A 23,182-nucleotide genomic window follows, 5' to 3' on the forward strand; every position below is an offset into this window, starting at 1 on the left:
TTAGAGATAGTTTAAAAAAAAAAGAATAGAAAAGGAATATCCAGGTGGCTTTTTAACTGTGGAATACAATAAAACAGAGTTTGGAAAGTATTACACAGAAATATAATAACGAAAAAACAAGATATGCAGTTTACAAGTTGAAATATATAGTGCTGTGCCTTCACTTGAGCCGAAATCAGTAGACAGAGCTGGCTTTATGTGCGTTTACTAACTGTGTGACAGCTCCGAGTTTACAAATGTATGACTGGCAGCTTACAGGCGTGCTGATCAACACTAGAAAATCTTTTAAGGCTTAAGGTTAATTATTCTGAAACACAGTTTTAGAGATTTCAGTAATAATGGCCTAAAGTGACAGAGATGAATTGCTGCCTCCGTTTTGAGAGCACTTCAGAAATTGCTTAAAAGTGTGTGAGAAGATTTATTGGGAACACATTGTAGGTGCAAAAGAAATGAAACCCTAGATGACCAGCTAAGCAGCAAAGGCCATGCCAGTCTAACAGAATCCTACAATTTGCATTAAATAATTCAGACAGTCAATAGATTTATCAGCAACACATATTTACTATAATGCTTGACAGGACTTAGATGCATTTGCATTGAAATTTACTCCCAGATACTAATCTCAGATATTAATCCAAAGATAATAACCAGACAGCTCTTACATGTTTGATTACTCGCCAAAATACTTATAATCTTTGCTGATTGCATCTTATCTCAAAGCCAGACCCTGAGCCCAGAGAAGTCATCAACTTGGTTCCAGGGTAAGAGCTGCCAACCCCATTGTGAGGAGTGTTATTGAAGTCAAAGGGACCACACATGAAACGAGGCACTAAAGCTCGACAGTAAAAGTCAGCAAGACCTGGCATTAGATTACAAGGTCTTCAGAGCAAAGGCATTCCTGATTTCCCAGGCACAGAAAGACAAGAGGTAAAACTCTGATATTGTTAAAATAAAAATGAGACTTTTCTAAGTTAGCTCTTCTAACTTCAGTAGCGCTGCATTTTTATCCACTGCCGTCTCATCTGTGCCACACTGTTTAACTGCATGAACAATCCCGTGTTTTTCAGTGGGACAGATGAAAGTCATCTGAGGCTAGCTATAGGAAGAGTTCCTACTATCACTCATCCAGGGGTTGAAGCGGTGTCAGCTATCTGCTGATATTTTATACTTATCCCATACACATAATACAGAAAGCAGCAGCAGCTGTTAGGTACTAATAGTAAAGCAATCCAGACTAAGCGCTTTCCAATAGCATAAAATGAGGCAATTTACCAGGAAGAGAGGGAGTTGCATTAGCATGAAAAAGTTCTAAGTTATTCACAAGATGCTAAAAGAGAAGGAAGAATCATCAGTCCTGAACACTGGAACCATGAGGATCCATAAGGATTTTACATGATGCTAGTGAGCCCAAGCCAAGTAACCACTGTTATAAGTGGAGCTGTGCAGGGAGCGGAGTAGTAGCACTGCCTCCCTGCAATGCTCTCTCAGAGTTAGCGAGAATCTGGCCTCTTGTGTTTTCCACTTAGATTTTGTGATAAATTACTGTAGCTGGGAGCGACCCAGGAGTTCCTGCAGAAAATCTGAGCATGAGTGTCTCACTGGAGGTACTTAAATGCAGTTCTAAGGACAATAACAAATACCAAGTGTATGAAAGCATCGCATTTTGCCAATGGCAGCAGAGTTAATACCAGCCACCACCATCCCTCTGGTACAAAGTAGGTGAACATGAAGGAGGCTCAGGATTAAGAATGCACCCACCTTGTCAGTGATAGACAGACACTTCATCCACGCACGTCTCAGGACTTGTTGGAATTGAACAGACTCTAAGAGTAGGCAGGTTTTAATACCACTTTTCAGAAGATGACTTCTGGAGACCACAAAGTCAAGAGCTATGTTCAGACTGCAACACTGTGAAGGGAAAGCATGTGCAGAGTCCGCCACGATGGAGTTAAGAACTGCACATTGGGAGTGCTTTACCTGGCACAGAGGGTAACTTAACCACTCCCTGCTAAATGCTTATAGGTGAAGGGCACAGGGGTGGAAACTGCTCCTTGTCATAGTTAAGAGGGAGTAAACAACACCTTGCTGCTTAAATCATCTTCCCATGCTGTTTTCACTCATAGGTTGCTCAGTTTGCTCCAGGCTTGCAGACTTCTGGTGGTTCGGAGCCCAGCAGTGCCCCAGCTTCTCCCTTCCAGCAGCTCCTGGCCAGCCTCTCCTTTCTGCTCCACATTGCCCTTGTTAAACTATTGGCCCCTGACATGGAGAGGCTTTTCGAGAAGACTGATTAGGAAGAAAGGAAACAAGATTAAACAGAATAGGTCACTTGAGAACAGTTGCAGAAATTTTGTCTTTATTTGCTTGGTCTGGTAGCTTTCGAAGATGGGAACTCCACATCTTTTACAGTTACATTTATATAAAGAATAAAGGCTTTAATTACAGCAACTCTTGCTTTCAAGCAGGCAGTAGGGAAGCCAAAAGAAAAATAGAAATGTTTGCAGTTAGAGTAATAGTGTCACGGAAGCGTCACATAAACTTCTGAAGATTAGAAGTGGAATAATGAAGTATTCTCCTCTTTTACTAAGTTACTGTATAATCTTATCACAAATAGCATCTCTCATTTCAAACACTGTGGTGTTACCTATGGCAGCCTCTACCATGGCAAAGAATGACACCTCCTGCTTTGCTTGGAATAGCTTCCCTGTAGCTCCCCTGCCATGCCACAGCATTCCCCCAGCCCATGCGGCTGGCTGGCAGTCATGGAGAGTGTAGTTGCAGAAGCAGGGTACATACGTAGTTGGACTTCTGAAGGGAAAATAGAACTTGATACTTCAGTTCCCACAGGATACCACCACAGAGACTATTTTCTGTAAAACGAAACCGGTGGAGTGGTGTTTTACACCACAGTATCGCATAAAAGGCAAGACAGTTGGCCCAGTGATACTCCTACACAGAAAAATTCCTGTGTCTCCTGACAGGTTCACATTTCTTTATCTGGCAAGCAGAAAATTATAGTCTATGTACAAAGCAGCCTTTTCATTTAGGGAACAATTAAGCTAATCCCAGCAAGATTTCATGTTTAACTAGGTTTGTAGCGAACAAGTTTGTCGTCTGCATTCAATCAAGCTCTTTTGACTTTCACAAAATAGGGGCAAAACAGTATATCTGAAATGCAAAATTCTAAGCTTCCTGAGATGCGTGTGAGTCCTGCCTGAGTAAAACTATGCATCGACTTGCTAAAACTTTGGTATTGTATCAGTAGACTTCTTTCTTTAGTCTGTCATTAATCTTCCAATTAAGCAATGAACTGTTTTTATAAGCCTGCTTTTTTCATTAAAATGAATTGGTGTACACTACAGCACTTGATAAATACATAAACATATATATATACACATATGCACACATGCACAATAAAATAAAGTTGCTATTGGCATAAAGGTAACATCAGCTGCACTCATTGCAAGATGCAGACTCTTGGCCTTCAGTCTCACCTATTCATGGTCAGAGTCTGTGCTTTTTTCAGTTTGGTTTGAGCTGGGGTTGGATCCAGCTGTGGCCAATGATGATCTGAATTCAATGAAGTCAAAAGAAGACAATAATTCAGGTTCAGTTCTGGTTTTTGACAACACAATGGTTCAAATCAATCTTTGGTTTTGGTTCTACTTCCTGCTTAACAGCTGTGTAAAGAAAAACATCTGGAATAGTACCCCAGCAGGGCCAGTAACTGAGGCTGCTCTTTCTACTATCCAGATAGTACCAATAATAACAAAGCTTTCAGGCCAGTTTTCAACAACAAAAACCCCAACCAAACAAAAAGACTCCTTTTGTGCCTTACGATCAATAGTAGCCAGGACTGCAAACGGGACTTCAAACATACTGCTTCCATCTGCACCAGTCAGTAAAATGGGCCAAGACCTGTTGTTCTGGCTCTGAAGGAGAGAGGCAGAGCACAGCTCATATATATACAGCTGAATTCCCTCCTGCAGTCAAGCCGGGCTCACGGCTGCTGGGACCAACCTTTTGCTACCCCTCAGCAGTGCCTGGGCACTACCCAACACAGGCTGAAGCCCTGCCAGGAAGCCCCCCAACCACCTCATCCTCCTGTGGGATGCTGAATCCCAGATCTGACTGCCCCATTATGCCAGCACAGCCTCTGGTGCCAGCTGGTAAGAAGAGTTGCACTCACTGGATCTCTTTGCACCTTCTTGCTGGTCTGCACTGCTCTGCCATCTCTCTGACATTTTTAGTGAGCTTCTTTGAACCCGAGACTACACCTTTGTCCCATGCTCATACGGTGCCTAACACAGGCCAGTCCGTATTTGGGAGCAGGGCTCCAGAAGCTGCATCGAAGTAGGTTTAATGGGGAAGCATAACCCATACATGGTACGTAAAGCTCTCAGAGAGTAAAATATGAGAGGGCCTACATGCACTATGGAGTGGTCTCAACCCATGCTTCCATCTGTGCACTTGCCCCATCATAAATGTGTGCCTTGATCATGAAACTTGACTATTCCCACCACTTAAAGCCTAGACCAATTTTAGGGAACCATCGTTTCTTAAAAATAAGCCAGTAATGCAAATCTAGGAAAGGGAGAGGACACACCATGAAACGTCCAGAGGTCACACAGAAAACAAGCAGAACTGTCCCTGATTGCCATTTTCTTCAAAAAGAAGCCCTGAAGCCAACACTGGATGCATAAAAAATTAAAATTGCTTCTGGTCTTTTTTACCATGTGCTGCTCTCATGTATCAAACAGGCCACAGGGACCTCTCAGACCTATTCCATTTTCATGAGACAAAACACTGTTCATGTGCTTCTCCACCTGGATCAAATGCTAGCTCTTCACCCCTTGTTTCAGAAACACACCACCTCTAGTGTCCATTGAAGAGGAAGCAAAAAATGTCCTTGTGTCAGATTTTTGGTCTCTCACTATTTTTCGAGATGAGTCAATTATCCCTTTCCCCCTCCTTGTATGACTGAAATTACTAAACTAAAGCTGTACAAGGGGCAAGAGGAAAAAAAGAATGAAATGGCCAATGATTAAACCCAGTTTGGTAAGTTTGTGTTAAAGCTGTGATCTCTGTACTCTTGCTGTAAAAGTTAACAAAATCAGAAGAAAGTAAAGCAACAGCTTTGCCAACATCACCAGGATCCAACGTACTCCTTCTGGGCACTATGTTTCAACTCTCCATAATTCCAACAATTTTGGCTTTGCTTACCAATAAAGATTTACTGGTGCTTATTTATATTTACCAAGGAGGGAACAGAAACCACAGAACATTGCAGCCAACTTGCTAACCTCCTTGTTCAGAGACTTACAAAAATAAAGACACATTTCCAGAGTAGTACTCGCATTTGTAACATTCTCAGTCCCTCTCTGCCATACCCACAGACCCTCTGCCTTTAAAACATGTACTGAATCCCTTAAAACTAAGCTTCCATGACCCTGTGTATAATCCTATAGAAAGCGTGTAACATCTTTGTTAAACCACAAATCTAAATTTCAGTTCAGGAAAATTATAGCATGCCTTCTGTTTTTTTAGCGTATTCAAGTCGTGAATATTAATACAACCACTGAAAAGAAACAGACCTAATTACAAAAGAAATTGTGACCTAATTTTCTCTATTTATTTCTTATCAAGAAGTTTTCAGATACTGTTTGTGCCATTTGAGGCCGCCTGCAAATCCTGCAGATATTTTTCTCCATTCATATATTGAAATGTGTAGCTGGCAGCTTTGTGCCACTAAGTCTTGAAAAATTTGTTTAAACAGACATATGTGTACAACTAAAATAGAAGCAAAACAAAGTCTCAATAATCACAAGGATTTAACCTCTTTGTTAAAATGTTGGATGTCAGCTACACTAAATACTATAGTATTATTACAGAGATGTAAAATCATTCCATACAGTCTTCCAAATATCCAACTTGTATTTCAGACACAGATACCAAGAGGGAAAAAGTCTCCAGCTGTCTAGAACTTGAAATTCTCTCATTTGTACTGTCATTTAACATAAGACAAAATTTAAGACCAGACTTTAACTGTTTCCAAATGTTTTTGTGTATGTTTCTGCTGAAACCTTTAACCATTATCTAGCACCAGCATTCTTAAACAGCAAATACACCCACTGCGTTCCTTTAATTTTGTGTTCAGACATTTTTCTGTTGAATGCTTGGTATCATACATTAATCATGGTAATATATGATAAATACTTAAATGACTTTGAGAGCAAAAGGATCTTGGGCAAATTGCAAGTACAAATTATTTTAAGCATGGATACACAGAAAATTCTTAATCCTGTGGGGAAATTACTGCACATAGTGCAGTAGCAAAACCAGACTCAGATTATAATTTTAACTGTAAATCTCTGAAGAAACTATTCATCCTTTGAAACAATCTCACAAAAACTAAGTACGAGCTTTACCAAGGAAAAAATTCTCCACGCACAGTAGAAACCTGAACCGAAGTACATGTGGGAAATGCAGAATACTGCACTGAAACAAAACAGAAGGGGCTTAAAAGTCTTCTCTCTAATCCTAGTACGTGTTAGGCTTTTTTTCTGGAAAAGACATAACACAATACAAAAAGTAACTTAGTTTAAGCATTACTTTCTTTGAGTCCTGCAAATGAACACAACCTCCCATGGGACTTGCAAGTGGCCGAGGAGCATAACACTCCGATGTGGTAACTCAGATAACACTCCAAGCACTTTGCAAGCCCAGGTGAGCTGATGTCTCAGTTTGACCCTCTGACTTAAGCTTTCTCTCTCAGAAAGAAAATGGTTTATTTTGGGTGAGCTGCAGGAAAGGGTAAACATCTATTTTGAAGGAGAATTTGGCAACAAAAATGAAAAATTAAGAATTTTAGTCCTTGTTCTAGGTTGCTTTATTTTTCCATTTAAAGATAACTGGAGCATTATAGTTAATAGAGGGACCTATGAAATAACTTACTACTTAGGCATTTTACCTTTTAAAGTCATTAAGCCTATATGTTATGGTGCAATTTACAATAAAGAAAAAAACACCCCCGGTGATATATCAATAATTTATTGTTTTGCATAAGAAGGTAAGATCAGATTTCAGGTAAGACATCAACCAAGGACCTGATGGCAAATTCAAGTATAGAGCTTGGTACAATATTATAACATACTACCATTTGTTTGACTATGGCAAACAGCTAAAACACAATTAAAACATCTGGAATTGACTGTCAAAACATACGGTTCTCTAAAAACCCACACAGCACAACTTGAATATGTGGAATATTGGAAACATGTTTAGTCGTCTTCATTCCCAAATTCTTAGGAGTCAAAGGAACAATCCCCCCTCACCCCCTGGTATCCCAGAACAATTCAGCACATGGGCTCAGGCTCCATCATGATAAGCAGGTTCTTGTCCTGTTGAAACTGTTGGGCTAAGACTTTTTTTCTGCGTTGACCTACTGTCATCTCTGCCTGCCTCATGGAGGCCAGTGGCTTTGATTTTTTTAATTTTTTTTTTTTTTTAAGCTAACACTGCAATAATGTTGATTTTCAAGACCAATCTAGTAATTTAATTAAAACTATTTCTCAGTCCTCAAAGACTCTGTGCACATTTTACTCTGTTGGTTGGATTTATGTTTTTGTGATTCCCTTTCTTTTGCAGGTGTTACAATTCAGGAATTATCTCCTGGCTTGGGGACGGGGCAGGCAGCCATCCGTCTAGGAAATTCCTGCCAGGCCTGTGCTGAAGATCAGAGGGTCAGTGTCTCTGAAAAGGCAGCAAAGCACCGCGCTGCTAACTGCTGCCCAGCACAGCAAGCCTGTGTAGAAGGTCCTCCTAGACCACACTGACCCAGGGATGGGAATTAAATTAATTTCAAAAGGACAAGAAGAACAGCCTGCAGGACAGCCAGAACTGTTTCTGCCAGGGAGTTTGCAGATTACTCTAGCATCTATTTCTTAAAGAGAAAAGCAGGTCCCTTATGTGAGTGTTATTGTACACTAATGTTCTGAGACAGCCCAGGTTAGAAGCAGTGTTAAGAGCGTTTCAAGTAAGGACTAAAGACCCTCTTGTTGGAAACAGCCAGATCCTGAGAGATGCCGAGTGCCCTCTCAGTTTGGGGTTGGTTGCAAGTGATGTCGAGGGCACTCAGCGTCTTGCAGGCAAAGGCAAACAGACCTGCCGAATTCCAGATCCCCTGAAAAATGGTTTGATTTTCAGTAATTAAAAAAAATAGAAAACATTTTCTTAACTTGCATAATCTCCGTGCAATTAATTTAATCAACAAATTTCTATTTATGTTACAAAAAAGTTTAAGTCCACCAGGAAAATGGTGAAATTTGACAAAAGGTACATTATAGCTGTTCAAGCAGAGCGTGTATCCGTGCTGGGATTCAGTACGTCTGTAACTCTTGCATAAACATTTCCAGACTCCTAGGGATTTTGCTGTTGTTGCTTGCATTTCATTTGTTTTATACGAATCTAAGCCAAATGCAATGACCCACACATTAAATACGCATTTAGAATAAGACTGCAAAATCTGATGGCTTTATCAGCGTATGAACTGAAATAAAATATTTACATGGAATGTTGAGCTCCATTTACAGAGACAGTGTTTCAAATTACAGACTTAGTAATTGCTTTAGTAAATGATCACATTGACAAGAAATTTAAAAACTTAACATCCATTTTCAACCCTTTCATAAATATATAAAGTTTCACTAAATTCTTTTTTCTTTAAACAAGACAGCTGTATTCTCTTTACAGATTAACATGAAATATCTGTTTCCTGTCTGAATGCCACAGATGGGATGATCCGAAGTCAGCAAGTTCCTATACACATTCTGTACTTACAAAACATATTCACAACACAACACACAGGTGTTACTTGGTCTTTACAGCTGCACTCATTTCCTGCATATCAGTAGTAAATAAAGAAAAATACCAAATTATCTATATTAAAAATACATCATCTAATATACATTTGCTTACACTGCCATATCAAATTTTAAAATGAGGTTTCCAACTGTGTCTGACCAGTGACAAGGATATTTTTTACAGTGAAGTCTACAGCATTAATTTATTTTTGAGTGTAGATAAAATATCTGTTATACTACTAAAAAGTGTCACTACATACTAGACAATAAAAAGAATAAATCTCTTGCAACTGCTTTCCAGATCTCCAAGGTTTCCTCACTAATTGTTTGAAAATTTCTGATGGGAAAATTGTTCTAAAGGACGCCAAAAATGTTTGAAATCAATTTAAAGTTAAAAAAAAAAAGGTTACTCTCTACTTTGTTGCTATTCATATCACTTTGCCACTGATTTTACAGAAGACTAATCCCAAAGACTTCGAAGTTATATACATAGTAACTCACATTTTTCCCTATTTAAATAAATATTCCCGTGAGTTTTCTTTGTTGTGCCACAAAGCATGCATGAAAATATTTTCAATCCATGCATGCTCACAGCGGAGTATTTCACAACTAAGCCACTGAATACATCTTTCTTTCCATGACTATGTAAGTGCAAAGGAATCCTAAAATCACTCTGTACATATAAGACAAGGTTCACATCTAGAAAAGTAAAACCACTTGATACGTAATTAAAACTATGATGTCTTCCTCATAAAAATGTTGGTCACTTTTGCCTGTTTCAGTTCTCTCAAGCACTTCAGGGGTAATAACTTCCAAGTGCTGATGTGCTCTCTATGGGAGCAGTTATGCTCAAAACCATCAAAGTGCTGATCTCCAGTATTAATTAGTATCTTCTGCAAACTCTCCATTAAAAAGCTTACCTTGGAAATATACAAATGATGCTAAAGAGGTGTTTGGCAGTTTTGTTACACTAGCATTAGCTCACTTTATGGAGCATAGTAAGACTTCGGTTTAATCTGACTGTTCTGCCCCCAAATTGTGGGCAGGAGGATTGAAGACACAGGAAAACAAGACCAGTTCCAAGTGCATGAAGAGTGTACCTGCTGCACAGGTAGAGTGAGAAAGCCCTCCTACCAAGAAAACGGCCATCGAGTAATGCTTAACCATGACCCATATTTAGACGCTGAGACAACAGCAGATGTTTTGTCCATTTAAAACATTACTATGAATGTAGCCAGCTGACGGGAACCCAGAAGGTCTCGGTCTCCAACCTGTCAAAAGTTGTTTTAAGCTCACTGTAAGCTGTAGCGAGGTCATCGTTGACTATCACCTTATCAAAAAGGTGGCCGTACTGGCTCTCCATCAGATGGGCAGATTTAATCATTTCTTGAAAATCTTCTTCCTAGTAAGGTCAGTGCAAGACATAGTCAGTCTATAGAAACATCACAAACTCATTCTGAGGTAAAAGCAAAGCTGCTTGCTTATTTCTCATCTCATCGGGAGATGGAAACTGTACTTTTTATTAAAAAAAGATTATAGAAATTGCCATTTCAAATGATCTTGGAGAACATTCTCACAAGTAGACTTTGCTCAACGGGCAATTCTTTCATCTCTCCCCTTGCAGTGACACAATTAGTTACTGCATGGTAATTACAGAGACATCTTCTGTTAGCAGTACCAGTGGAAAATGTTTCTTGCTGTTTACTTTGATGATACATTTAAAGTTTCATTACTTAAGACTCAGCTTGCTATTAGCATGCGATACGTTACAGTGCAGCCTTTATTCTTTTAAGAGCTTGGTAGGAGCTGTCTTCCTATGCCTGGTTCAACCTGGCTCAGTGGATTTCTTTTCATGTTTGGGGAGGGAACAAATCTTACGAACTTAATTGATTACATAACTCTGAGAGATTAAACCTGTCCTAACTAAGCAATGTCCTGAAGGGTGCTCTTAAGAATGAACTCCTCTTATCTTTTATATACCATAGAAAGTATTCTTATAGAGCATTATTTCCAAACTATTTCAAATGCATATTCTACACAGATACGGTTTGTGACTATATCCATGACTCAGTTTGAAACAAAATCTAAAGAATCCTAAATAACATCTGAATGAGGGAAAATTATGCACGCTGTAAATGCAGATAAAAAAGTCTAACCATGATCAGCTTTGCTTTAGCTTCAATTAAAATATGATTTTATTATATTTCAAGGAAGTAAATAAGTTACTGTTGGGTAACATGACTAATATTTTTTTCTGATTACTGAAAAAAGCAGCATTTGTTACTTGCTTAGATCTTTCTCTTTCTTTCTTACAGTGTTCATTTCCCTATAACATTTTAAAAATGTTTCTCTTATCCACAAATATGGGCTTTTTAAAGCAGCATTTATTTTTTTAATTGATGCGTTATATTTGAGCTTTCCTCTAAATTTAGACCCAATAGTACACTTAATAAAACAAGGAAATTCTTATACTTGAATAGAAACATCTAAGACCACATGCAAATTTTTTAAAGGAAACCCACAGCATTATTTCTCATAAAAATGTACTTGCATTGTGGGGGTTCCTTGATGACATAAAATCAAACAGAACACAACGGAAATGTAAATATCCATGAGCATGTCAAACAATGAAAACATCACAGCAAGTTTAGGATGTGAGAGGGGTTGGGAAACAACACATATACTGTGTGTAAGCCCTGACAAGTACTGTGGATGAGATCCAGTGATAACCTTTATTTTCAAGGTAAGCCACCACAACAAAACTCTTAACAAGTTCTCATGTTTTATCATGTCTAAATATACTTACTGTAAAGGGTTTTGCTGTTCCCTTATCATCTTTACTTGAAATAATCTTGGCATTTTTTCTGGTCTCTCTCAAACGGTCAAGTGACGGAGGCTTTATAAATATAACAAATGGTTTAAACTCATATGTACGTAAGTGTTTCACTGTCTGGGAAGAGGAAAGAGTTTAATTAATTAGCTTATTTTGCACAATGGAATTTACTGTAATAAAAGAAACTCTCTGCTAACCAAAATAAACCCATAAAGCACTCCTAGAAGGCTATTTTTCATTTACTGCCATCCCACTCTGCTGATCAGTATTGATTCATGTAAGGAGAATTTTCTGTGAACGGTAAGAAAACCATTTCTCCAAGGGTGACCATTTCCCTTGATTTCCACACGGGCTGCTGGTAAACCCCATCAGTCCAGGAACAGCTGGGCTGTGCACACCAGTGCCGCTGGCAGCGGGAGGATCGAGGGGAGCAGCAGGGCGTTCGGGAGAGGAGGAAAAGTTCAACAAATTTTAGCAGGAATAACACTTTCTCTACTGATGAAAAGTAGTGGGAAAAGGTGTCTGTGTCACCCAGTCACTAGAAGTCAGTGATCTTTCTCTTCAGTACTGTGTGTCCACCACACAATCCCCTGCTGTTTGCTCTTCCTGAGCGAGTCGAGCGATGCTACGTATGGAGTTAGAGATAGGTCTGCGATTCGGATTGCAGCCCAGACTGAAGCAGGGATGGCCAGCAGCTTCGGGTGAAGTCGGGATGGCCAGAAGCTTTCTGTCCTCTTCACACTGCTACGGCCCACAGGAAAACGCCGTGTTGGAGGGTGGGATCCCAGAATGGTTCAGCAGCCTGGGTCCCCAAGAGAATTTAGTGCTTCACTGGAAAACAGGGCAGAGTGGGACCCCCTGCCCAGCTCCCCTCCTCCCCTGGCACGGGGTCTGGCTTCCCCCTTCGCTCCTCTGCCAGTGCAGCCCCCCTGCCCCACTCCTAGGGCACAGCTCCGTGTCCAAAACCATCCCGGGAACTGTTCAGAAGCTGCCGGGGTTCAGAAGTCACAGGCTGGCCACCCGTGGAGAAGAAATACTTTGGCTGGATTCAAACAAACTAGTCCAGCTCCTGGAAGCACCGTGGTTATTAGTAGCATAAAAATTCCCAGTGGAGCTGTTCAGTGGGGTTGAAAGACAAGTTCAATGCAAGAACAAATGGTTTAAAGAGGAATGTTCTTAACAACCATCAAGCCAACATCACATTTAGTGCATTCCTTGACTCATGTCCACCCTGCATGTAAACCCTTGGCATAATTGGTCTGGTTAAGCGTGTGAGAGAGAGTTGCTGGACTGGGTGATAGCTCAAAGCCATTCTGAAACTGAAGTTTCAGAGAAAACCTCTAACCCAAACCAGCAGGAAGATGAATGGAAATACAGGAGCATTTTGTAATTAAATCTTTGGTATTATGCTGCAGGCTTTCAATTCACTTAATTACTGAGCTGAATACTTGCCAATATATATTGAGGTTTCCTTCCTCTCCTTTCCGAGAGTGTTGCTGTGATAAAGGTACCCAGCAAGCCCACTCAACAGTCATTCAGTGTGGAATAAAATATACCTTTTTAGAAACAACTTTTTTCCTGGAATCCCAACATGCAATATGGGGAACTACAAGAGTCCAAGAGACATGCTTACTTACATGAGGCTGCACATCCAACAAACAAACTTTGTTTTTAGCTAGAACGGATCGAACGGAGTCTAAACTTGTACCATAGTAGTTGTTCTTATACTCGCCATACTCGATAAACCTGTGGCAGAAGGTGAAAACAACTGGAATCTTTTCCATTTTCTGCAGAAAAAAACTTATCAGTTTGGTTCATAAGATCTAATTCAGGAGCAAAAATATTTTACTTTACATGAGAGTTTTACCATGTTTTATAAAGGAAATGCTGTCAAGTACTTCAGCATGTCAATTTTAAGAAATCTTCTACTTTACCACTTTCAAATCAGTAACACCTGCTTGTATTACAGTTAAAGAGAAAAAAGTACTGTAGTCCAACAGCCCGCTAATGTTTTCCATCACCTCTTTTTCTGAACTAATGCAATGCAATAAAACAGTGGATAAGCTAAACAATAGAAACTACTGAAATTTCATTGCACACTACAGAATATCCAAATTCTCTGTCTCAGAAGAGGAGGAGGAGCGACGATGGTGCTAATGGAACCAAGGCGGCTGGTTATGTGCTATAAAAGTACAAGTGCTATTTGCCAAAAAAGCAAAGCACCGTTTGAAGTTTCAATAAAACCCACAGCTTTGTGTCTAATACACTTTTGCCCTCTGAAACACTGGGGCAGAATTTCAAGCTACGGTACTTTACAGGCTGCTAGAGAGCACGATGCTACCATTGTCTTCATTTTAGTTTAATTTCTGGTGGGTTTACAGGCAGGGGCTTCACTGTAGATCTCTAAATTCAAAAGCAGAGGAAGTGCCTGGCCTGAAAGAGAGCAGAACTACGCAAACACTGACTCAGGCACATTTGCAGTACTTCCAGGGCCCCCCCTCCTCGAGCTGCAATGCTTTATTGCTACGACAAACGATGCTCTACTAAAAGAGTGCTCCCACATCCTGAACACTTACAATTTCAATGTCTTCTTGAGGAGCTGAAATACTGAAACTACTTGGAAGCTTAGTAACAGTTGTGTTTGCACATGCTGGTTTTTTGCTCTGTGTTTTTGCCAGCTGCTTATATATCAAAATGTAATTTTAACACATCTTCAAATCACTGCAACTTATATCCACTTTGACTAAATCGCTAAAATTACAAGCAGCCCCATTTTATAATAAAGCCATTGTTTTAACTGCAGTTCTAGTTAAAATCTCTTCGACATACTTGTTATTCTGTACGTCTGTCTCAAACAAGTGCTTGGAAATGAACATGTATTCGACACCGTCACTTTCTTGGCTTCTCCTTGGACGAGTAGTGTCTGCAGTTTCATTAAATGGAAAAAAAAAAAAAAAAAAGGAAAAGATACACAAAACAGCATAATGCAAACCAGTTCAAGAAACACTGAAAAGCACACAACCCTTGTGCAATACTAAGTGTACCAGTTCCTTCACTTCTGATGGACATAAGGCTGCTCTGGATCTGGTAGGCAGCACACAAGCAGATGACAGGATTAAGTTTTAAAAGCATGCAGGAAAAGCACAAAAAAACCTACTGGACAAGTATCAGATTATCATTTTATTAACTAGTGGAAAAATCCAATAAAATGAGGACAGTTGAATAATAAAAGGATCAGCAGTCCATAACAATCACCCAAGCCTTGCCACTTGTTAAACTTATTAGCATATGAGACCATAAAGGGAAACAAAGCTCACCAACCTGATTTATAAAATGTCACGTTCATTAACAACACTTGTAGCTATGCTATGTGAAGCATGATAATAAAAAAACGGGGTGTGAATTTTATGCTTTAGTGCTTTTCTTTTTCTGGTGATCAAAATCAAATTCCTTTTTCTTTCAGTAGCCTTATAGTATTTGTACTTCTTACTTTCCCTCAAGTACTAGGTATAAAGATTTTGCTTATAAATGAAACTTATTTGTGGGGTTGCCACTTACAGTTAATGAACCCATTCAAAAGTCCTACTTAATACAAGTCATATGTTACAGCATCATGTATTCTCCATAACATATAAACATACAGAACCTGCTTGCAGCAACACAGTCTTAAATGCCATTTGATATCACATTCTTCTTAGGTTGACACAAAGAGGAACATTTCCAAGACAAGAACCCCAGTTCTCCCTCCAAGTCCTGACTTACTGAATTTCAGGGAGGGGGATTTCTTTACGTGTTTGTTTTAAATTATAACCACAAATTTGGAAGAGAAAAGAGAGAAGGCAGCTTGATGAATACTGGCAATTTTTAGAGAAATATTTTTGGGCAAATGATTGCATATGCTTCAATGTGTTAAATATTTGGGAACATCTGGCGTTTTTTGTTGTTGTTTTCAATACCCAGCTGAAGCAAATATGTGCAAATGAAATGACTTGCCAAAACCAAACGTATTCATTTTTCTACCTAGCAAATTCATTCATATATATACTTTATAGAACACCTGTACTTGCAAAAAACGTGTGACAGTTTCTCCCAAATTCAGAACGTTGGACCCATATTTTTGAAGGATCCCTATAGGAGGCACAAGTGCAAGCAGAAAGTAAACCAAGGAATGAAAGTCTAAAACTGTCAAGTCCTCCACATTAAAGAAAACCCAATAAAGTGTTGCAGAAGTTAATATAGCACAATGTTACTCAATGTTATAAAAATCACATTACTTGCTCAGATAGGAGGAAAGAGGAAAAAAATCCCCAAATCAACTTTTCTAAAGCTAATCAAAGGGATTTAATTAATTTATTCACAGGATTAAACTGTTTATCATCAGTCTTCATTTTTCAGCCTGTCTAATATATAAAGGCCATTTTGCTGAAAGCAAGCATTGGTAACAGAGTACATTTCACTGCTTTACAGCCAAAGCCAGGGTGTTCTTCAGCTGAGTTTCATTTACTAAACCTCACTGACATCAATCATGTTAAACTTGTACTAAAAGTCTACTGCAATGCCTCTGAGCCAAAACGTCCTATCAGTTTAATCAATGCTATTTTAAAATACAACTGGAGCAGCACTTTTAAAAATTAGAAAATTAATTTGGATGCCAAGCATGCATTTAGAGACCCAGATTTGAAAGTGCCTTAGGGTAATGCAATAATAAGGGATAATAATGCAAGTATAGCATTAGGAGAATAGAAGTGTATTTTTACTTACGTGGCACTGTTACCCCATAATGCTGGGTGTCACTGATCAGCAATTTCCGTTTAAGTTCATTCAGTCCAACCCCTACAGGACCTGAAAGAAAAAAATCGTGCTCTTTCCCAGCCGCCAGTTCTGTCTCGTCTTCAGGTATAAGTACTCTCTGAGATAAGACTACGCAGCATATAGCTATAATATATACTGGCTTTTAATCAGAGTCATTTGGAAACACCCGTGGTTCTAGCCTCTCCTAGAATATACAGCGCTGACAAATTTCAGGAGATGTAGTTGGCAGCTACTCTGCTCTGACTTTATTGCTGAGGAAAAATCACTGAAAAAGCTGACCGCAAAGTTAACTTGCTTTTCTACAGCAACTGTCCGCAATACGCACCTATCTCCATCCTCAGCCCTAGTACAGACCCCTGCACCCTAACGTGCACCTTTCCAGCACAAAAAGTGGTTTGGCTATTCATTTTGCCAGAATATCCCCAACTCACAGACTGGAGGACCCCAGCTGGCATGCGCAAAGTCCCCCCAAAGCCTCTGCACTCCGTGTGTCAGCATGGTCTTGTCCTCGCCCCCTCCAGCTGTGGCATCCCTCGTCTGCGCCGGGCTCCCCGGAGGAACATTGCTCCCACCATCTCCCCACGCCCTGGGAGCACCGCTCCTTCCCGCCCGGCTGCAGGCAGGAATACCGCCTGGGCTCTGGCTGGCTGTAGCTGTCACCGTCCACCTTTTGACTGCGTGAGGGTGGCATCGCACGGGGAGAGGAAGGAAGGTAGGTCTCAGCCTGTTTGGGATGTTTGGGTTCGTTTCTTTGTTGTTGATTTTCTTTTAAACCATGCTTGACTCCTGCCTGATGTCTGAACGGGTCCAAGGGAGACCACTCTCTGAAAGGGGATGGCAGGAGGAAACAAAGACTGCATGGAATTTTTTGACCCATCTCCTCCACCTCCACTTGAGTACTGCTGTCCTAGAAGCTACTGAGCAGATGTTCCTCTTGGCTTTCAGGTTGTCCCTAACTCGGCCATTTGCCAGTGGTGCCTTAGGTCTTAGTGAGGGCATCCTGTCCCGTGAGGTCTCGAAGGCTCCGTGGGCAATCGCCTCCTGCCTCCAGGAGCCCTTCACGCAGGGCTCCAGCCTGCCTGGCCCTTTTTGGGTGTGGGGGTGTGTGAAGGGAGCTCAGCTCTGCATGCTCGTGTGTTTCTGACATGCAGCGCAGTGGCTTTCTTTCTGCAGAGCAGAACGTAGAGGGGACTGAGTCATTGGAACCACATCCCAAATAATACAAGGATAATACATGTGGTTTTAAGGAAAATTCTGCTCTTCCAGTGAAAGCGACACATTTATGCACGAAGTGCATCTTAACAGAGACATTTTAGACATCAGAAATACAAAACCTAATAAACATTTTAATGAAGTAGTGATATATTAGTTAATTACTAGCAAGAGTCAAAAAGCAAAGACTGATGCTTTAGCACCTTCAGGTGCCTATTTCTAAAAATGACTATCTGCCCTGTCTGAACTCAGAAACACGTAATGTTGAAAAGCAAATGCTTGCTACTTTGCTGCTACCCCCAGACTGTGGTCTCTCTGTAAAATCTTAGCATTTCTGCATTTATAATTTGTATATGTTTACATAAGTTAAACACACAACTACATTTCAAGTTCCATCTCTGACCTGCCTGTAAATTAATCCATCAGTATGTATAAATGTTTATTTAATATGGTGTACAGCAGCCTCTACTGGTGCATGTCTGCAGAGGAAAGCAATGTGCTATGTAGATAATGGCATTACTTTTGTTTTTATGTTTTTAAAAAAGCATTTTTCCTTTTTTAATAGTTTAGCTATTTAAGGCAAATATGGATTTTTATAGGAAAAGTAATTGAAATTCTCAATATGTCTTAGCAAAGTAGAATGAAACAAGTGGAATTCAAATTAAAAAAAAAAAATCATTGTATTCCTTTCAAGCAAATCTAAACATCTTTCCTATCTAAAAATCTTTCCCATCAAATCTAAACAAATATTATTTCCTTAGTCTACATGCTGTCAGATCAACAATATGCTTTTAGCTCTATTTATATGTAAAGAATCCAGGCTTTGCTTCTTGCAACAGATGCTCTGGAAACTTAGATCAAATCCATTTCCAGACCACAACCTCACTACTACTCTGTCTCCCCTTCCAGGTTACCATTTAAAAATAATCTTTAAATTTAACCACTGAAAGGTGTAGATTCTTCTTTTTCAGTGCTGTCTTCACAGAGTTGTCATAACTGTAGCATATGGACACTGAAGGCTGATTCCTAATTAGCAATGCCATCCATTATGCTGATTTTTACACTACATCTCCCAAGTGTAATGTACACTTCTATTCTGAATATTCTTTTCATTTTGATGCAGCAGAGAAAGATGCCAATTTCTAATAATTATGAATCTGAACAGAGTTTGAACTCAAGAAGAGAATAAAGCATCAGGATTGGAAAGGACAGTCCAGGTTCTTATAGTAAAATGCCAGGCATGTGGGATCCACGACTGTAGCATAGTTTCAGTTTACTATAAATCACCCCAGGCAGCAGTATTTAGAGTCATGGTGACAGATTTAGAGATATTTTGTTTATTTTTTTTAAAGGAACATTTATATTGCTTGCTGTTACACATTGAGTCACGTAAGCTAAGTAATGGTCGAATCCTGCACAAATGGAACTGTAGTGGCTACCTCACTTTATTGAGGGACACTTGCAGAATTAAACCACTGATCATTAAAACTCGCATTAAATTTTGTACCATTCAGACATGTCTGAAGAAAACTGAAAAAATTGTTTGATATAAGTTCAAGTCTCAGGAGGGTTAACCCAAGCAGCCATTCTTCACCCATAGATACATACTGAGCTCCTAGAAGTCTATTTGAAGGGGGGGGGGGGGGGGGGAACAACAAGGGGGTTTTGAGAGAAGTTTTTGGGAGTTAGGTGACAACATCCCTGCTGGGATCATAAAGACCCCGTAGAAAACATGCCTCGACAGAGGTTCTGTTATTAATTACTCATACAACTGATCACTATAATGCAATGACTGCACGTGCATGTCCAACTGTAGCTCAGTGAGATATGCGGTAGGAAAGTAGAACCTCATTTTTTTGTTACAGTAAATTATAACTAGCAGTGGGACTGTACTTTGAGATTTGCTGTTCACTGAAGCAGGATCAGTGACTTCATGCTGGTGTTCTCATGGGCAAGGCTAGGCAATATGTTACATCCTATGTATTCATTACTCAACCACGCTGACCTACCCATGCCTTCAACCAGGAAGGTTTAATGAAGATAGCAATTCTAGGTCTCTTTCTTCATTGTCAAACTTACTTCAAGTTTACTTGAAGTAGTATGGCCACAGTAGGCCATTTTCCTGCATTACAGCTGTAGATCTATTAAGTCTCTGCAAGCCACCACTGAACACATGTTAAAGGTAAGTCAGGAGATGTGGAGAGCTAGAAGCCACTTCCGTTTCATCCTCCCCTGCTCTGAGGCAGACCTGGCCTCCACATAGCTCGTTCATGATAAAACCAGAGGTGACGGATTTTTTTTTTAAAATGTAAGCAATATAACAATAGACAACTTTTCCAGTCCCAGATCCCTTTTCTTCGCAGTGGTGACCAGAAGGAGACTTTTGTGGGGAGTACTGACAGCCTAATTCAGAGACAGAGAGACTTTTCTGATTGTGTCACACACCAATAATAACTGCTCCTTCATGGTGACACACCTCTGGTCCTTGCTTCCACCACTGCTCACTTAGGAGAGATGCATCACCATGGGTGACCACAGCACGTGAAAGGCTTTGCATGCCTCTGGTGATAAGACTGCATGCACATAACTGCGTGCATTCTGGGGGACACATGCTCATGGTTTGTTACTGCTGACCTTGCTTTATCCTAGCACTGCCCCTTCAGAAAGCTCTCACTTAGCTGAAAATACGCTGTGTAAAATTATAGTACGCAGCACATCCATTCCGACTCTTAGGAAATAAAATTTGTGCTAGTCCAGCCCTCACAATTACTGAGGCAGAAGCCTTTGTGAGCAGGACTTTCCCCTCATTAATGTAAATGAAAATTCTAGTGTCTAAATAATACATTTCATATTAAAACATTCTGCCTTTGCCTGATAGGCCTGCAAGGTATCATGCTTAGGGTGCAGGCAATATTTGTGAAGGAAGACTTCAAGGATTTGTTGGCAGCCTGGGAACAATAAGTCACCAGAATATGACTGGTGACATGATATTGGATAATTTTGGTTTTAGCAGACTCATCACATTCATAACAGCTAAAAGCACAGTAGAAGCATCTGTATCATCACTGCTTCAGATGATCTGTTATTTTAGCCCCAAGGATACGCACGATTTTATTCATGAACCTACATTAGCAGACAAGGTAGAATCTGGACAAACCAATACACATAGCTGAAACTGGGACTAGTATATATCACACAGCAGGGTGCTAAAAATTACCCTGTGTGCAATTTGCATTCTGTAAATTAGACTAGACCAATTTAAAATGAAGCCAAAGAAATTTCCATTTCAAAGTTGTCAAACTCCCTCGCCCTTAAAAAGGGCAAAACAAAACCTAAAAACGCCTTCCAACACTAAATTATACATTTAGGCCTAATATAACACAACAGATATTTAGTGCCCCCACCAATTACAGCTATAAATTAATTATCTGTCCCTTTGTTTCCTAGTACTACTATCCAAATTATATTTGACGAATTATATTGAATGCTGCTACTGGCACACAAAAAGCTTTTTACATATGTTTGCTTCTACTATACCTGCATTGCTTAGCTCTGCTAGTTTTTCCACATTTTGCCCAAGACATTTTTATGGTATTGGCCAGACTTAAGCTGCTCTTAATATCCAGAGAAAAACATTAGAATTACTGAAGTCTGCAATAAATTTGTGAACTGCTTTTGTTACTGAAAAAGCACACTTTCTTCATTTGATTTATTACAACAAAAATCAAATGAAATCTCTAGGTATTCCTTAGATCAGACATATGCAATTTGTTATAAAAAGTCTACTTATCACACTTTTGCACTGCACTCTGTTGATGTAACTGTAAAATCAACTCAACCATGTTATTACTTGTTGTATGTAGCCCACAATCTCACAGTGATCACACTAGTAGGTGGCTGAATTTTAGTGCTGGAGAGTGACAAAACTGTTTATTAAAAACTAAATTTAATGTTCCCTTGGATATGAGTGATATAAAAACACAGCTACTCAACAGTTCATAACAGTCCCTGATAGAGGGTCATATTTCTCTGCTCTGCTGCTTTCAGAATGGAGGAAACTTTACTAATGAAGCATCAGCCTACGTGCTACTGCAAAAGAAACAATAAGCAATGAGACATTACCCATTGGTAGGAATGGTTACTCATTACTCATTGGTACTCCAGTGGTTACCTTTGAGAAACTTAAGATAATGTATTTTCTCTTTTTTTAGGAGACTGAAGCAATGCATTTTGATTAGATAATAAATGCTGTGGGGGGAAGCCATGGCAGTGACAGATTATAGAAGAACAGAAAGCTGACAAAGGGTGACATCTTGAGTCTTCTGCAGCTATGCTTACATCTGTTCCTGGCCTACAGAAATCCACCTCTCATCCACTTTTCTCTCTACTTGTCTTTTTAGTTATTCTAACACAGTAGATGATTTTGTTTCTTTTCACTTATATATTCTGTCTTCGCTGACCACAGTTATTTATTCTGCTCTCTTTTTTATTCATTTTTTTTCCATATAGGTATATTGATTGATCTCTAAGAGCGGAACAGCGACTTAATTCTTTTGAATTTTAGTACAGCTTGACTGCCAGGTTCAGGCTAGTAACCATGGTAGCTATATTTCAATGTTATCTCCCTTTGGTTTAGCAAGGCTTTAAACATGATCTCCTAAAGCATCCTTATATGCAAGTTGGGACATCCTGTCTAGATAGGTGGGCTACTAGATAGGTGAAAAACTGGATGGATGATCATGTTCAAGGGAAGGGGTTATTGGTCTGTACTCTACTGGGTGACTCATTACAAGTGGAGTTCCTCAGGTTTCTACCCTGGGACATATACCATTTCCTATCTCTGTCAATAACCTGGAGGAGGACACAGAATGGGACCTTATCAAGTTTGCAGATGCCAAAATGGGCGATGCAAGTGACTTGCTCAAGGGCAGGGCCTCCACTCAGAGGGACCTTGATATGGTACAGGCACGGGCTGGCAGAACTTTGTGAAATTTGATGAGGACAAATACAAAGTCCTGCCTATGGCATAGACTAAGCCCCACAGCAGTACAGGCTGGGGACTGACTGGCTGGGGAGCAGCCTGGACGAAAAGGACCGGGGGGTCCAGGTGGGCAGCGAGCTAAGCATGAGTCCACAGCGCACGCTGCCAGCAATGAAGGCTAACAGGGATGCATCAGCAGGAGCCTAGCCCGTAGACAGAGGGAAATGATTCTTCCCCTTTACTCAGCACTCGTTAGACCCTGTGAGGAATACTCTGTCCATGATGGGCCCCGCACTACAACAAAGATGTTGATAAACTGGAGCAAAGCCAGCGGAGAGCCTCCAAGATGGTCGGGAGAGGAAGCACATGACCTGTGAGGAGAGGCTGAGGGAACTGGGTTCATCTAGCTTGAAGAAGAGGTGTCTTCAGGGGGACCCACCAGCACCCTTCTGATACCCGTTGAGAAGATGGAGGCCACCTCTTTAC

General features: G+C 40.1%; 1 protein-coding gene across 2 annotated transcripts in view; it reads right to left on the minus strand.

Annotated features, from left to right (window-relative positions):
* Window positions 1-9,032: 9,032 nt before the first annotated feature.
* The window catches only part of MPP7 (membrane protein, palmitoylated 7 (MAGUK p55 subfamily member 7)), a 149,364-nt gene continuing 135,214 nt past the window's right edge, over window positions 9,033-23,182 (minus strand). Inside the window, exons 13-17 of one of the 2 annotated variants that reach the window (XM_010583734.1) lie at window positions 16,453-16,533; window positions 14,521-14,614; window positions 13,329-13,437; window positions 11,665-11,808; window positions 9,033-10,260 (exon numbers count right to left, since the gene is read on the minus strand). In XM_010583734.1, the coding sequence (XP_010582036.1) occupies window positions 10,081-10,260; window positions 11,665-11,808; window positions 13,329-13,437; window positions 14,521-14,614; window positions 16,453-16,533 (608 nt within the window). In that variant the 3' untranslated portion in view covers window positions 9,033-10,080. Of the gene's footprint in view, window positions 10,261-11,664; window positions 11,809-13,328; window positions 13,438-14,520; window positions 14,615-16,452; window positions 16,534-23,182 lie in introns of those variants that run through there. The other variant, XM_010583824.1, reaches the window with a different exon arrangement.

Source organism: Haliaeetus leucocephalus, unplaced genomic scaffold (genome assembly GCF_000737465.1).
Source record: "Haliaeetus leucocephalus isolate CR32 unplaced genomic scaffold, Haliaeetus_leucocephalus-4.0 Scaffold0, whole genome shotgun sequence".
NCBI lineage: Eukaryota > Metazoa > Chordata > Aves > Accipitriformes > Accipitridae > Haliaeetus > Haliaeetus leucocephalus.